The 17247-nt window shown below is 48.2% G+C and overlaps 2 protein-coding genes across 2 annotated transcripts in view; one reads left to right on the top strand and one right to left on the bottom strand.

Annotated features, from left to right (window-relative positions):
- The window catches only part of LOC119399996 (SUMO-conjugating enzyme UBC9), a 562334-nt gene that overhangs the window by 283744 nt on the left and 261343 nt on the right, over positions 1 to 17247 (top strand). The gene's annotated exons all lie outside the window — the stretch shown is intronic.
- On the bottom strand, positions 12921 to 16327 carry LOC119399056 (uncharacterized). Its single transcript, XM_037665872.2, has 2 exons — positions 15180 to 16327; positions 12921 to 13947 (listed from the first exon to the last, which is right to left on the bottom strand). The coding sequence occupies exons 1-2, from the start codon at positions 16287 to 16289 to the stop codon at positions 13651 to 13653; spliced, it is 1407 nt and encodes a 468-aa protein (XP_037521800.2). The 5' UTR covers positions 16290 to 16327; the 3' UTR covers positions 12921 to 13650.

Here is a 17247-nt window from a genome sequence, read left to right as displayed (position 1 = left end):
CCCGGTCAATCGGTGCAGGACGCCTATGCGACGCTTTGCGCGACAGCATTACAGAGAAGACTGAGTAGGGGCTCTTAGCGTTAGAACACTCTGTCATGATTTTATTCTGCTGTGCCTGACCTGAAAGTTATATAATCGACAACACAAATACGGGAAGGAACCAGTAGACGTTTCATGGACCGATCCAACGCTCTTCCTGTTTCAGGAAATTCATCTTCTTTCGTAGGAAAGAAATAGCATCACCGCTGCTCTGTATCCAATTTGCTACCACTGTGAGTCGATAAGTATGTATAACTGTCGAATGTTTTAACGCGATAGCGTTAAATGGGGGGGGGGGGGGGGGGCTGGCTGGGCGATTGAACATAATGGCAAGAGAAACAGAGCGAGATGAGGATGGGGCCGGATCTCGCTGTTGTGTTCACCCGTCAAAGGCGAAGCTTAAGCGTCCCCCGTTTTTTAGTTTGCCGCATTGGCGGAGCTGAAGAATGTTTCCGCTTGAGTTTCCGATTAATCTGATTCCCCTTGCCAACGTATTTAGATTAATCTAAAAACACATAGGCGCAATGTGATGGCCGTGCGGTGGCCCAGGGTCCGTAAAGGGCCCAAACACACTCGCCCAATAAAGTTTTTTTCTTTCCTTGGCCTTCCTTATCATATGGTAGCTTGCAGCGATCGCGGTGGCTCGGAACAAGGCGAGGAATAAGGCATTCGACTCGAGTACATTGGGAAGCCCAGCTTTCAAGCTTGTCCTGCAATTTGATCCATACACCGACCAGAGAAACGCTCAAGGTCCATGGTTTTCTGGACCGATAATTGCCTGAACGTCCCAAAAATCACGATATCATTATGAGAGAAGGGCTCCGGAAATTTCGACCCCCTATAGGGTTCTTTTACGTGCACCTAAATTTAAGCACACACGACTCCAAAATTTTCGCCTCAATCGAAAGTGCGGCCGCCGCAGCCGAGATTCGATCCCGCGATCGGGGTTTTCAGGACTAAGAAGACTGAAGTGACAGCAGGGCTAGTTGGTCTTGAGTCATATCGAATTGACTTGTGCAAGGCAAAATACAACTCAGACAGCAAAAGAAGCACACACGCGAGGCGCTGTTTATTTCTCTCCCTCTCTCTCTGTCAGCAAGGTTGAGTTCACCGACTTGAACACGTGCACCAACAGCTTAACATCGTCAGACTTCAACTGGAAATATTTATTATATTCATATGAATCCATCTCGCCAGCTGCTATAAGTAGCCGCTTCCAATGTGATCGGCGGGCAGCCTTCTTGAATTACATCCAGAATGAGACACTCTCCGGCTATTAAAAAAAAATGTTTAGGTATTGTTCAGCACAGTATTGCGCTGTTTAGCGTGCGCACGTCCTTTCAACACCATGAGATTTCACAGACTTGGGACGTCGCGTAACAAGCACGCGATTTTAAGGTACACCTAAAATTTTTGACGAACGGCGAAAAACCAACGCCCAAAAATATGCCGCATTGAAAATAGCGTACTTTCTTATTTTTAATGTAGTCGTGCATGAGTGTTCATACACAGAGGACAATTTTGGGCAGGGCCGTACCCAGGAATTTTTTTTCGGGGGCTGTTTGTGTATAGAACGGCTGCCATTTTTTAAGATTTACACTGACTTATTTTCGTGAATAAATCAAGTACATCGCTTACTTGTAATAATTCGATGGTACTTTTCAATTATTTGTACCCAAATAAAGAAATTGGTATGTTAACCTCAAATTCTGGTTAAAGCAAGAAATAAGAGTTTCGACAATAGCACCACCAAAGCCGGGGACACCGCGACCAATGGCTCCTGATGAAGTAACACAATGTAACCGCGGTACAAAAACGGTATGTATGTGTTACAAGCTGCCACTCCAGCGTCGCCTGTGAAAGTTGACCGCTGGTGCCGGATTGTGCGCCGGCTGTCTCCTCGCTTTGTGCGCTTTGTAGGGAGGAGGCGCATATACCTTGTGTGTACAGAAGAGGCAGATTTCCTTGCGAGTGGTTGAGGTTGTTCGAAGTTGCTCGGATATGCCAGTCTTTCAGTAGATGTCATCTTCGGTGATTCGTTTCGGTGGCGAGGACAGCAGTTTGTGAAAAGTTTATCCTGCAGCCTGCGTCCTCGGAATGCGCCGCTAAGTTGTTCCGCTTAATGGCAAATTTGCGCACGTCGTGTTGGTGTTGCCGTTGCCGTCGAACTGTTTACCTTCACAGGAGACGCGCTTTTCGTAGGAACCCAAAGCTTCGCACGTGCGGTCCGCATAGACGGATAACTTCTCCAGCGGCAATGCACAAGGAAAGCATCTGGAATCAATAATGGAGCTGCTACGGGGTGAAAGACGAAAAAAAAAAAATAGAGACTCGAAGGAACGCGAGGGCGAAGTGCAAAGCTGTACAAATAGGGCAGGTGCGCGTGCGGGGGAGGGAGCGCTGAGGTGTTCTGGTAAAAGGGTAGGTTTGAGGAAAGGAAGAAGAGGGAAGCAATGCCAGGAAAGTTGCAGTGTAACTTTGGCAGCTGGCGGTCACTGTGACGGAGGAGGAGGAATAAACTTTATTAGGAGAAACCAGCAGGTTTAAGTGGTCTAGGCCTCATGGGAGGCCTAGGCCCGGTCACTGTGAAGGCGTGTAAATATTTTAGTATCACCCGAAAAGTTAAAGCATCAAAAAATTTCGGGGGGGGGGGGGGTCAGAACCCCCTCAACTCCACCCCCCCCCTAGTTACGGGCCTGATTTTGGGGTCATTTGTTGCATCGCGTTACGAGCAGCTGCCCAGAAGATTTCGACCATTCAAAAACAGCTAACGGCCAATGCGGAAGGATAAAATGCGGGATATCTTTACGTTATAATCACCCATATTTTTTTCAAAGAAAATTTGCGCTTACACCGTTTTCATAGGCGTATTTACTTGGAAAGGCCGGAGGGCTTTCTAAGCAAACTAGAAAACAGCGCAATACAACAAAGACAAAGACCAAACAGGACCAGTGCTGCTCAGCGCTGGTCTTGTTTGGTGTTTCTTGTCTTCTATTATTGCGCTGTCTTCTACTATGAAATTCGCACGCTCCAAGCAAAGTTGCAAATACAAATATGATTAGTATAAAGAATCGCCCCTAATACCACAAATTCTTAGTTAAAAAGAACTTGAGGTTGAGACGTTAACATTTATAGTAATATAATAATAGTACTAATACTAACAATGCGCCAGAAGCACTATTTCCACTAGGGCCAATGCTGCGAGCGTTGCGAGCCGGTCAGACAGAAAGAGGCGTCGACGAAAACGTAGGGCGAACTCGAAAGAGGCAAATGGCCACAAGCGGGCTAAAATGGCTAAACGCCGTGCCATCGACTCGCGAGACGCCAAGCTCCAGGTTGGGCCTAAGAAATCGAAAAAGCCCGCTAAGAAAAGATGGAAGTTGAGACAGCTGCGGAGATCCTACCAGTAATGAATGTAGTCCCACAATTGCGTCCGTATTTCCTGCGTGAGATATATGAAATACTCCTTTATTTTCTACTTGTAGCTTTTTGAGACGGAAAGCAGCGCTCACAAGAGAGATATACGTATTTCTTTTACTTTATACGTTGTCACTTTGCGTTTTTGCGTGCGTGAAAAAGTCGCGCCTTTTACACGTACCTTAGACGCTAAGCAGCGTTTGCGTCGAAATGCAACGCTGGCCATCACTTTCCACGGCGTTACGAGACGCGCACCAAACCGGACTACTTCGCGTAGCAGTACATGTGCAGACGCTCCGCCCCGTAGCTTTCCCTTCATTGCCAAGAAAAGTTGTCCGCGAGTCTCAAGTTGAGACTCCTGTTGAAATCTCGAGTACACGTGAAGCGCGTCGCGAAGAAAAGAATTTCAGTGAAATTCAAACGCGAAAGTCTTTGCCTGGTCACGGCCGGTCTGAAGGCGCGCGCTCGCTCCTTCCTTTACGGCCTGCGCACGGGGGGCTGTTGCTACCTATGGCCGCAATTTCGTGGGGGCGCTCCGAGCCAACTGCTCCTAAGGTCCCTAGATAAAACAAGTTTTGTTTTATCTAGGGACCTTAACTGCTCCCTAACTCACTCCCGGCTGTTGCAGAGGCTAGCGCGCGCAGGGAGTGCTCGGCTTCCGACTTGCCGTGGCGCTTTCTCTCATGGTATTAATGTGATAGAAACATGGTAGCAAGTATATATGATGACTCTGGTAAATTCCGCTTTACAGAAGTGGTGGCGCAGGCCGCTCATAAGCCCACTTCTGTTGCTCAGCAAAGCATCGACGCGGTTATAACACCGCCTTGTTTTTTTTTAGGTTTCTGTAACTTCGAGAATAAGTAAGAGGATGAACATTGCATTTGGTTGAGGAAACGGTTTAATCATGGTTTAGGAAATGTTTATATCAAATGTATGTGCCGGCCGTCGCTGTACTTGAAAATAACAAAATTGCACATTTTTTGTTGGAGGCATCTCAATTCGTGCTTTAATATTGAAACAAATACTTCAAAAAGTGAAAGTCACTGCATAATGGGGACGGCCACGCTGCAGACGAAGCGGAAACAAAAAACTTTCAGAGAATCCTTTCAATGGGAAACAGAATGTTTTCCTTGGTACTACAACAATAGGCGCATGGAGAACTGAAAAAAATCACTGCTGGTAAAACACTGTAGTGACGATCACAGTTTAAAGGAGTCAAGTCTGTCACAGCCTGATATGCTTCCGCGAAGGCTTGTGAATAAAACCGGAAGGCCTGTCATTCTGATCTGTTAACTTTTTTGTGTAGTTAATAAGAAGAATCCGGAGAAACTTCTCAGAAATAATATGAGCCAGCGCTCTCGCGTGACTCTTGTCCACACCTTCCGGACAGTCCAGAAGTGGCGAATCTTCGAGGTATGGCTCAACAGTCAATTGCAGTCTCGAGGATTTTCGTTCGAGGAAGATATTTGACTGCTTTCTCGAAGAACGTCACAATTGTGTCCAGCATTGATAACTCCGGCTTTGGGTAGTGTAGATCATAGGCTTCTTGCTGGCGGAGAAGATACAAAGGACTGCTCGTTTTTTTTTGTCGTCACTAGCATGGCGCATGTTTCGCAACCGACATCAGGGATGAGTTTGGCAATGTAACCACCTACATACGCCAAGCCTGAATAGGCAACAGAGTTCGGTGGTTTGCGAGGAGGTTCTCGCAGAGCTTCAAGTTCCTCAATAACGTCTTCCGGAATAGACACCGCCGCTTCAATGTTTTCGTCGCAAATGCCCATGTCTTTTGAAGGTAGCGCCTTTTCCTTGACAATGTGGGTCAAAGCAGCTGTGACGGCTCTTGCGTCTAGCGCGTCATTGCCCCCGCACATTGCCCTCAATTTTCCAAACAATGCCTCTATAGGATCACTGTTAAATTTCTTCGTGAGCACATAGTTTACTCCTTTTCTCAGAAGAAATCGGACTGTCTCCACTGTGGACTTTGTCGTGAAAAGCAGGGCAGTGTACGTCTCGTCTGTAAAGTTTCCAACGCCAGCGGCGACAGAAGAATCCTGGATGCGCTTAATGTAGCCTGAAAATTCATTTTCCAGCCACAGCAATCTAAGCACACGGGCCTCAGGCATTTTCGCCTCCATCGAATATAATGTGGTCGAGTCTTAAAAAATATTGTTGTTGCTAGTAGCGCTGCGTGTGCATCTTCTATTGCCGAGTGCCGAGAAAGGCAGACTGTCCCCACACGCACCTGTACTTCCTTCACCGCTTGCTACAACCGAAAGAAGTAATTAGCACAAGAAATTGGCCGGGAACAGCTGGTTTACAACACGAAGCGCATGCGGCGAAACGCGCTTTGGATGGATGGATGGATGCTATGAGCGTCCCCTTTAAAACGGGGCGGTGACATGTCTGCCACCAGGCTCGAAGAAAAAAAAAAAAGAAAGAAAAAAAAGCTTCCTTGTTTCATGTTGGCCTAATACCTTATCTACATTGATTGTAGATAAGGCGCGCTCGCGACGCCCTCACGCGGAGCGCGCCGTCGTGACTGTATAGAAAAAGTTCCATTGTACTCCCGGCGGCTGCTCAGGCCGTAAGGGAAGGAGCGAGCGCGCGCCTCTAGACCGGCCGTGGCCTGGTCTCATCCTTTTCACGGCCTAGTCGGGGCAGGAGCGCAGTGAGGTGTCGCGTACACCGGAATAGCGACAAAGGCTGTCCCCCACAGTAGCGAAAGGGTAACGGCTTAGCCCGGAGGGGTACAATGGGCAGACAAAAAGCGCTGGTATGCCGGCTTATCCGAGTTTGGCGACCAAGTGTGCCGGACAGGCTTGTTCCCTGTCCCTTTGTCGAGATCGGACCCCTCGAAAAGGGTGGAATGCGCGTCTCCCCAGAGCCCGTCTGAAAGGGTGCCGTATGAAGATAAGCACAGTACAATGACAGATACCAAGGCTTTCTCTTGTATCCAATTTTGGTAACTAATTTGTGTGCTTACATTTGGTCGTCTGCTGCTGAGTAAGGAATGCGTCAATGCTTTTGTAAACTTTAATTTCCTCCTCATCGCAGAAGCAAACATTGAGATGTTTGTTTGGTTATTTGTTTGTCGTATTAATATTTAGAGCCATTGCCGTTAGCGCTAGTGTAAAGAGCTGTGAATGGTTTTAAACGAGATGTAGGCTGAGTTAAAGGCCTCCGTTTTAGATACCTTTGTTTCGGCAGCTAGAAACATAGCTGTTAGCGCTCGAGTAGAGCACAGCTGTTCGTAGTGGTTAGAGAGATGAAGCTGAATGATAAAAGCCATCGTTTCTTCAAGGTCATGCCGACGTAGCCCGAACGCCGGTATGCAGCTTTATTGTGCATAACTACGCAGTGTGCAAGTGCTTCCACGTGGACAATGTTTTTAGATGGACCCTGAAACATTCTTATTTTTTCTTTTTAGATTGCATCGGGGTTAGGCTACATTGTCATCACATCATTTACACCATAACTTAAGCGACGCACTTTGCATCAAGGCAACTACGGGCAACTGCATGTTGACCTCCTTCTTAGCACTGCGTTTCCTTCTCAACTCGTCGAATCCGCAGCCGTACTGGGCTCTGTAACACGATATCGATTTTATAGTTGTCTATAGTCGGCTCCAACATTAGAATAAACAGAGAAAGAGAGAGAGAGAAACGAAGAGACTCCACACACACCCATCCCTGTCTCACTTAGACAGAATTTGCATGAACATTCAATCTAATCCCGTTTGCTCATTTCAGTGACGTCATCACGTGTTTTAGAAAGTTGGTCTGCCCATACAGACACGTCATGTTCGTGTCGCTAGTTATAGCTCGAAGACTTGAACGTCCTGGCAAATTTCATCAGAGACAATGACATCCCTGTTTAGCCAAAGGACAACGAACCTTTACTTTTCGACATGCTCGGTATTTACATCACATCAGAAACAAAAAAAAAAATTAAGGCCAGTTTCATGCCTGTGAAATCTGAGAAAACAGCGGAGTTGGCAAGCAAGCGCCACCTGCTGTCGAACGCGGATTGAGTTCTTCCTTCCTCTTTCTTTATCTCTTTCGATATTGCCCTCTCTCCTCCTTTCCCTCCTCCTAACCCTCACATCATCCCCTCCCCCAAACCTCACTTCTCTTTCCCTCCCCTTGCTATGCTTATAGTCGGATACAAGTTCAGAAGGCAGGAGAGGCCCCGCCCAGACGACCGAAGCGCGGCTGCCGATCGCATACGCGACTAAAGAAATAGTCCCGCTCATGCACGCGTCGATGTTCTCCGAAGGCGGAGCCACCGGCCGCCCCGCTCATGACGTCAGTCCCGAGTGCGCGCACATTGGTGCAGGCTTGTGTTCATCCTCCTTTGAGAAGGAAATGCCTTTCACTTAACCTTTCTCTCTCTCTCTCTCTATAAGTAAGCGCATCGTCTTTCTCACTTCACATGCTGTGTCTGGAGCCGGTCTGGGGTGCACTGTGGCTGTGAATTTTGCTTGGCTGGGTGACTCTGCAAATTCCTAGTCTTGAGCGTAGTTACCATGACTACCCCATAAAAGATCGTTAGTTACGTGTACTATTAAAAACCTTTGCGTCTAGTGCGGTAAATAGTTGCTAAAATGGGGCTTTCAAACCAGCTTGTAGTATTTGCGTTTAGTTACTTTTTGAGACAGTGCAACTCATGATTTTTTCAGAGGTGATGCTCACTGCTGCTATATGTGTGCTACCAGCAATGGTGAAAGAGAGAATGGACGCTTTCATCTGCCATTATGTGAGTAGAATTCATAGCTTGTGTATTACTGCCCATATGAACTGCAGTTGTGAAGTTGTCATCTGTGATAAATGTTTGCAATATCTTTTGCAAGTAAATTGTTGAAAATAATTCAACTGTGCAGCCATGTCCAGGATGACCTTCACGAGCCATTTATGCACAGCTTACCTAGTGCTGCAGTAGAAGCCCGCCGTCACATACCTGTGCGCTATGTTTTCTGGGAGGCTGCATCACTGTCAGCCACTCTTTGCATAGTTCTCATAGGATTCAATGAATTGGTATCTCCGCTGTTTGAAACGTCGTGAATTGGCACTCCGAGCTGACCAGAGTGGAGAGTGGGCACGTGGATTTTTCACGCAGCCTGGGCTGGCTTGAGCATGGAATCAGCGACATGATGTCGTGTATTGCCACCCATGATATATATGGCTTTTATTCATGCCAGCAAAAGCATACACCCTATAGAACCTGTGTTTGCTATGTAAGCACGGCGTCTGTGACATCATCATCCTATTTTCGTGTCTACTGCAGAATGAAGGCCTTTGTCAAATGATCTCCAATTTACCCTATCTTGAGTGAGCCGATTCAGTTTCATCCCCATGAGCTTCTTAATTCTGTCGCTCTAGGTAACTCACTGCCTTCTTCAGCTTTTCCCTTTTTTTTTTGGTATCCATTCTGTTGCTCTGACCCCGAGTCGTTTGTTTTACTCATTGCATGGCCGGACCAAGTCCATTTCTTTCCACGTATAGCACCTGACTGTCTGACCCAATCCGATCTGTTCTGATATCTTAATGTTTTGCCTACCATTTTCTGTTTCATGGTGCTACATGGTCCTTAATTTTTATGAAGTTTCCCTGTTAGCCTCTAAGTCTCCGCACCATAAGTTTGAACTGGTGGTATGTAGTTGTCACATCCTTTTCATTTGAGAGACAGTGGCTGATTGCCTGTCATGATTTGAGAATGCGTGCTGTATGCACTTCAGCCCATTGTTACTTTTGGTTAATTTTTTTTTATAAACAGGCTTCCCTTATAATATTTCACCTAGGTATACATACCCTTGTGCAAATTCCAGGCTAGATAGCCTATCATGAACTCTTCTTTTCTATAGACTATTACCTTTGTTTATGTCGTAGTCATTTTTAGGCATACTTTTGTACTTCTCGGTCTAATTATTCAATCACCTTTTGCAGTTCACAGCCATCTGTAAGGTCACATAGTTCTAAAATGTTTTTTGTGCGAGGTGTTGGCAAAATTAAAGCCACCAACGCCAGAGACGGCATAGTCTTCTCGCACTCTGTTTACTTACAAGTCATTGCTGTAGTCATGATAGCATGCTGTGCATGCTCGGTTCTTTTATGCCTCCAATGGAATCGCTTACAAGAATGTTTTCGTCGATAATGCAGTTCTTAACTCCACAATTCTGTCGATTGATGAGATCATGGCCGAGTGTGGCAATGCGTGCAGTGGTGGTGTAGTTTGGGAGAAAAGGCTGTGTTTTTGGTCTTTCACTGTTGCGAGACATGCGGCCATCTACAAGCCACACCAACCTGGCACTATGCCGAAAATGCTGAGCAAGTGAGCTGAGAACGTCATTGCTCGTGGCATTATCGCCGGTGCATCCAGCGATAATCTTGTTTATGGATGTGAAAGGATCACGACGGATGGTCGCTTCAAGATACCGTTTTAGGCGCTCGCCACCCAAAGACACTGGGTTTATTCAAAGAAAAAAAAAATACGCTTAAGTGATCATGGTAGGAGCCACGTGGCAGAATGGGTATCTAATTAGTGCAGGAAAGTAAGTCTCTCAAGTCGATAATTCATTCTAACTGCTCAACTCCCACCTACCACAATCAATTTGCTCGCCTTGTGCTGATCAGATGGAAAAAAGGTACAGGAGCCAACGCTGCATATTTTTTTTTGTTTTTCATCAATGACCACTGAGATAAGATTGGGCATTTCGCTACGACTCTCACTTTTACTTTTTTTCCCCATTTCCTGGCTCCTACATTCTTTTTGAACATTGCCTTGAAAAATGTATCAGCAGGGTTCTACTTTATAAAGTATGCTAGCATGGCGTGCTGCCTGCAAACAGCAAATGCCTCTATTTTTTTTCAGAACCAATTAATTGGCTTCCGTGTAAATGAGACCAGTCTCTAACCTGTGGATAAACCTGTAGCCTTACTGCAAGTGCTTTGACTTGTTAAGAATGTTCCTTCCAGTGTCGAACCATGTTTTGCAAATAAGTTGCAATTTCATTTATTTGTCAGTGTGTCGTAAAGCATTAGGTTTTATCTGTTGCTACATGAAGCAGCTGCTGTAATAATGAAGCAATAAGCCTTGTGTTAAAATGTGCTTTTTTTTTGTAGGACCCCACCAAGACGCATAATGTGCCGACAGTGACGCACAATGGAAGCTTGTTGACTTCAAGGGAATTTATTGTGCGCCTGGAGGGCCTTGATATTAAGGAGACTAGCCTTTTGGCAGCCATTGCAACACAAATCGCGCTATACTGGGCGCTGAACATTGTTTTCAGCAAGAAAGCTCAGCGGACCTTGGATCTCCTGTAGTCAAGTTCTGAAAGTGCAGAGCGGCTTGCGGCCGATGCCGCCACATCGTCGTGTGGCTCTAACCATCTTGAGCCAGTGAACAGCCAGACTGATTTCAATAAAGTATTTTTCTCACAAATAGATCTGGATTTCTGCCCTCTCCTGGAGCATTTGTGTAAGACTTGGCGCAACCCGATGAAAATAATGTTCCTCAAAACTTTTTTTCATTTACCGATGGGAAAGCTGGACTGCTGGTTTCTTGAGCACTCAATACAAGGAAACGTTACTCCATCGAGAGGCATTGAGCATGACTAACTACATGCTGCTCCGATGAGGAATGTTGTGAAAGAGTAACTGTCGCTGCCATGGGGGTATTGAGAGATAATATCCATTCCTCCCGGCGGGACTAATGCGAAAGAGTAACTGTTGCTCCATATAGGCGTTCAGAAATAGCACGCATTGATCCCGTGGGAGTATTGACAGAGAGCATTCATCCCTCCTTGTAAAGAGAAACCGTCGCTCCCCTGGGAGTATTGAAAAAGACTATCTTTTCCCCCCTCGGGAGTATTTGGAAGGAGCAAGTGTCACTCCAATCGGAGTATTGACCAAGAGCATCCGTTCCTCCCTTTAGGAGTTTAGGAAAGGAGCAACGGCTGCTCTCTAGAGGAGTAATTGAAAAGAGTAACTCCCTTGGGGGTATTGAAGAAGACTATCTGTTCCTCCCTTCAGGAGTATTGGGAAAGAGTAACCGTCCCTCCCGTGGGAGCATCGAAAAAGACTATCCGTTCCTCCTTTGAGGAGTATCGAGAAAGAGTAACCGTTGCTCCCGTGGGAGGTTTGACAAAGAGCATCCGTTGCTACAGTCAATTACTCTTTAAAGGAGCAACTTCTACGGGGAGTAACGGTTCGTCCCGTCGCAGTTACCCCCAAAAAAGGAGTAATGGGTGTGGCAGGTTAGTTACTCCCCTAAAGGAGTAACCTCGACCACCCATTTCCTCCTTTACTTTTTAGAGTGTAGGCACGTGACCTCAACAATCGCATATAACAAATGTATGAACAGCGCAACGGACATGGACTGGCGAAGAACACACACACAGCGTTGGCATACAGCGTTGGCAGATAGCTTGCTGGGCAGATGATATTAAGAGGTTCGCGGGTATAACGTGGCAGCAGCAAGCACAGGATCGGTTTGATTGGCGGGACATATAGGAGAGGCATTCGCCCTGCAGTGGGCGTAGTCAGGCTGATGATGATGATGATACAGTCAGTGGGTGTGTACATTACACCTAATCGTTGATCAAACAAGAATTCGGCGTTCTCTCTCTCGTATCGATTACGACTGTACTATACTGTATCGTAGCGAAGGTTGTAGGCATAGGCGTGCGCACAGGGGGGGGGGGGGGGTCGAATCACCTAAGAGGGGGGGCGCAAAATTTGCCCCGTACATCGCCCCTTCTTGTCACCTAAGAGGGGGCGAGGGCGCAAAATCTACCCCATACATTGGGTGGGGGGGGGCGCCTCGATGAACCTTCGCCCCCCCCCCCCCCCCCTGATGGAGAACCCTGCGCACGCCAATGGTTGTAGGTACGGTCCCTATATAAGCGACAAGTTTGATTTTTCATCCCCTTTAATTGCTTTCCAATTACGAGAACTGCAAATTGGGCCAGTTGGTGAGGATTCATTGTGGTCCTATCGTGACAAACGTAGACAAAAGAGCAGAGTACCACACAGGAAGTGGGCGAAACTTCAACTGGTTTTTTTATTCACAGAAGTCAAATGCTTGAAAACTAGCATAGAAAGCAACCACGGCAATCACCCATCCTGATAACACAATAAACTACTACACATTCCACTAGCTGATTAGAAGAAAACAAAACACACACATGTAGGGGGATGTGTCATTCTGCAATCACTCTCGAAACACCCCGCGCATGCCCACCCCTTTTCCAACAACTGTACTTCATTTCCTCTAATAGTGGCACGAAAGACTGGCTGACAGGGGCGTAGCCAGGGGGAGGGGGCACACGGGGCCCGTGCATCCCCCCCGAATTTTTTTTTAAATTTTTTTTGCCACGGCATACAGAGCTCAAAATGACACTCGATCACATCTGCCTGCCCGACCTCCACGTCAAGGAGGTGCCCCTCCCCCCCGAAAAAAATTTCTGGCTACGCCCCTGCTGGCTGATGCATGAATTTCCATTTCCAGACAATACATCATTTGCGAAGAAACAGCAGAATATGGCTTTTGCCTTCCAGTCGCCTCGGGGGTATGCACGAGAGACCCCGTGAGACTTTTTTTCAGGGCCGTTTCAGCAACGCGTTGTAAAGGACCGGAAAAAGCAACATAAAGGACACTGCAATCCCTTCTGACGTGTCCAGTAATGAACCAATATTGAAAAATGCTTTCGGTGGAACGTCTGCTATAGGTGGCACATTACAACGTCCCTTTGAAGCCCCTTTCAACGCAGCGGGCCTCGCCACTTTTGCTGTCGACTGGCGAGAAAAAAGTAAGCAAATAATTTTCTGCGTTCCTGTGTATTTAGGTAAGATCTGCCGAAAAGTCGTGATGGGTGACGTGCTCACGTGATGGTCTTTTTGCACCGCTCCCGTTGACGCCTACGACGGTCACCCCTCACGTTTGATGAGGCATCTAAGGATTTCACCTTAATATATGTAGTAAAGACGAGAGACTCGACGCTGTCTGTTTGGACGCTGACTTTTTGGACCCTTTATCAAAAGACGTCCAACCACCTTAATGTTTACAACCGGAAGCATTAAACTTTAATGTTTAATGCTCTAACCTATAATGATCCACCCTTCAATGCTCCAATTATTATTACCTTAAAATCGAATTAAGCAAAACTCTCATAACAGGAGTATCCCTTAATTCAGCTTACAGGTCCACCTCACAGTCGCGATTGACCGGCTTGACCAGTCCGATGAACGTCGCCGTCGAGCAACACGCGAAGCAGGGACCTTCTTGTAGCAGGACTTCGCCTTGGCGTCGATTTAGCCAGGTGACTCGTTGATCCCAGCCGTCGGTGTCGCGCTTGTAGTGTATGTGAACGCACTTCAGCTGAGCTGCGCGGGAGACGGAGTCACGGACACAATTCAACACATTCATGTCGGAGACTCGTGTCGACGTCAGAAGGCACAGGTGCTGCAGGCTGGTCATCCGCGACAAGCTGGCCTGGGGTGATGAAAACGATGCACGTGAGATCAATCAATCAATCAATCAATCAGCATAGACGTCCGTGTGCGAGCACGGTTCAACCGCTACAAGAACACTTCCAAAACACTAACGTTTTCATAAACTAAATGTGCATGCGCGTGTTACATATTCAACGGGATACGCCAGCTAATGAAACAAGCATGGAAACACACAAGAGGATTTTTTTTTTTGGGGGGGGGGGGGGCACTTGCTGAAAGCCTTGACTATTTGAGAAAAACGCCTATTTTCTTGCAGGCCCTGGCTACGGGCCTGCAAGAAAGATACACGTGAGAAGACTACCAGAACTTGCTTATGTTCCTAGCAATGTGCAAAACAAAAGATAGAAGTGTAACGATCACAGGACACAGGGTGGTATCGGCCACACCGAACACGTCGCAGTAATGTCGATGTCGCGGGGTGCAGAAAGCCCCGTCGAGCTTTCGTACGCTGTTTGCCCTCGAAATGAACTAACTTCGAGGTGACGGACGCCATTCAAATTTGGCCTTTCATAGGGGAAGACAGTAAGTGACCTTGTGCCTTGGTTATACACAATATTAATGAGAACTAACAGACAATAATGCCAAGGAAAGTATAGGGGATGTTTTTAGTAATAAATGTAAGGTAATTGTGAAGAAAGAAAAGTGGACGAAAAGATAGCTTGCCGCGGGCAGGGACCGAACCTGCGACCTTCGAATAACGCGTCCGATGCTCTACCAACTGAGCTACCGCGGCGGCCATCCCCCCGTCCACTTTATAGGGTATATGTGTGCATTTAAACGTGGGAGCGTCAGTCAGCGCCACCTGTAGCCATGACGGCGAGTGTGGAACACTTTTTTTGCCTGTTGGCGTCACGTAGCACGTGAACTTATTACGAGCTGGCAGCTGACCAATAATCCCTCGCATACTACCTGAAAGCATCAAGTCTGCCAAAACGAGACCCTCGCTATGAATGAAGGAAGAAGTGTTAATTTCAAGGGCTCGTTTTCGTGGCGACATTCTCTCTGCCTTTGATGACATTTCAGTGTGATCGCTGATAATTAAGCATGATTTTTACAGCAAGTCACAATCAGGTTGCACGCGACAATTAAGGACGCGATAGCCAAAAAACAACAGAAAAAAAAAGACAAAAGAACGAATTACGGCATCGTCGGCAAATAACGAACGCGTCAATAAGTGCCGCTCTTCAGAGCGTCGACAATGGGACGACTCACCTGAAGATGCTGATCGTTGATCGGCAGGTCGCGATGCTGCAGCACGAGGCAGCGGATAGCTACGCACTCGCCAAGAAGACCGCACAAATGGCCGAATGGCGGGCTCCCGACAAGGCGCCACTCGGCAAGTCGAAGCGTCGCAGCAGCTCGGTAACACTCGAGGTACCAGGGTAGTACCTCATAAGGCACGTCACACAGGGTCAGCCTGGCGATGCTAGTGGTCGACGACGTGGCCGCATCGGACGGTTCCTGGACGGCGTCGGTCCTGAAGAGGAGGTTATGGCAGGAAGCGCAGCGCAAGTGACCCCCCGGGCTCACGACGCGCACGTCCAGGTCTCTAAGGTTGGGGCAACCAAGCGGCAGCCCGCGCACAGATGAGCTCCTCGGAAACCAACACGGGGGCGCCGAGAGCGCAAGCAGGCGGCGCCCCAGCGGGGTATCCCGGAGAAGTTTCCTCAGGTCGACGTCGAGGCGAAAGTGAAATGAACTGACGTTCAGCTCGACGATGCTGTCCAGCGCAAAGGAGAAACGTTCCAGGTAGTCGCGGCACTTGGCTCCCGCCGTCGGGTACCACACGACGGAGGGCTCCGGCGGGAGCAGCAGGAGACAGAGTTTGCGGACGCGTGCCCAGCTGTGTCGTCGGCTCGCCTCCTGGAAGGACATCCCTGCCGTGAAGTCGCCGACGGCAAACGCGACCAGCTGCGACGGAAGAATGAGCACTCGGTCCCGGCTGAGTACGAGGCGACTCAGTTCGACGCAGCTCCACCAGTCGTGCGGCTTGTCGTGACAGACGTTGGCGCAGAGGGTAGCGCAGTTCGCGAACGCCAAAGATGGATCCGGCCCGTACGGAAGCGGGACGGAGGCCGGCATTTCGGAGGTGAACGTGAACGTTTCCAGTCGGTCCAGCTGTTCGTGAATCCGGTGACACTGAACCAGAGCACTCGAGAAAGTTCCTCGCACGAAGTGAACGTGAAGCTCGGTTAGGTTCGGGCAGAAGACCAGAAGCTCCCAAAGAAGCTCGAAGTTGCGGTCGCCGCCGACCTCGACGTACAGGCGACGCAGGCTGTGGTACCGGATGACAGCCCACATTTGGGGCGCTATGACACGCATACTGTTGATTTCGTAGTCGACGTACCGCCTCGGAGTCGTGGACGAGCGACAACTCGAGCTTCTCCAGGTACCGCAGTCGTTGCAGCATCAACTTGACCAGTTTGCTAGGCTGGAGCGCGCAGGCAACGGAGCTCAGGCGCCGGAGTCTCACGCAGCGGCCGATTTGCTCGCACAGCGCTGCCGGCTCGCATTGGAGGCAGTTTCGGAGGACCAATTCGCTGACGGCGTACGGGTTCAGTGCGCCTAGTCGCTGGACCAAGTCATACACTACTTCGTTCATACTCAGGCGCACGGTCACCTCGTTCGAGCTCACGGCCATCGTTCGCGCAAGCGGCTGTTTCCTCTTGTGTCTAGTGGATGTACTCGACTGGCGCGAAAAATGAACGAATCTTCAGGCACGGCTGTGCCAAGTGCGTCTTCGAACAGACGTGTTAAGATATACCCGTGCTCCGCGGGCGTGACGTCATGAACTGACAACGACGCTGCGCTCGAATCACGTGATTTACTTCCAGTGAACGTGGCCCAGCTATCTGTAGATCGATACTCCGGAAAGCGTGTTATGGAAAGGGGTGAACACGTGAACGAGCGAAAATTCCGGGTTAAGTAATCTATGATCTGGGTATACTGTGCGGAAGAAAAGAAGGGCGACATACAGACGGGGACAAGCGCAGCCTATCAACTGAAGATTTATCATTCAGAGACTATATTTACATGAGTAAAACGGAAAGTGACAGACGCGAGATAAGTTAGCGGTTCAAAAGTCGTAAAACCCAACGCACGAGGCTAATCGGTAGCCTCATAGGCCGTGCGGGCCGTTTGCCAAGAACTGTAGCTCTTTATCTAGGACCGCTAGCAATGGACGGTTTTTCTGACGCCGGCGTCTGGTTCCCGCGCCATTTTCTCGGCTCCAGTAATCAGACGGGTGCAGTCATGTTTGTGCTTGTGCATTGCAACAAAC

The sequence above is a fragment of the Rhipicephalus sanguineus genome, chromosome 7, assembly GCF_013339695.2.
Source record: "Rhipicephalus sanguineus isolate Rsan-2018 chromosome 7, BIME_Rsan_1.4, whole genome shotgun sequence".
In the NCBI taxonomy this organism is placed as follows: Eukaryota; Metazoa; Arthropoda; class Arachnida; order Ixodida; family Ixodidae; genus Rhipicephalus; species Rhipicephalus sanguineus.
The sequence above is the reverse complement of the archived record's forward strand: the minus strand, read 5'-3'. Positions and strand labels throughout refer to the sequence as shown.

What these genes read in the sequence shown, in the direction of transcription:
- LOC119399056 (XM_037665872.2), bottom strand. Translation starts at nt 16,289, where the DNA reads ATGCGTGTCATAGCGCCCCAAATGTGGGCTGTCATCCGGTACCACAGC. An exon ending in TCAACGATCAGCATCTTCAG is followed by an intron (nt 13,948 to 15,179) that starts GTGAGTCGTCCC and finishes TCATCACCCCAG; the next exon opens with GCCAGCTTGTCGCGGATGAC.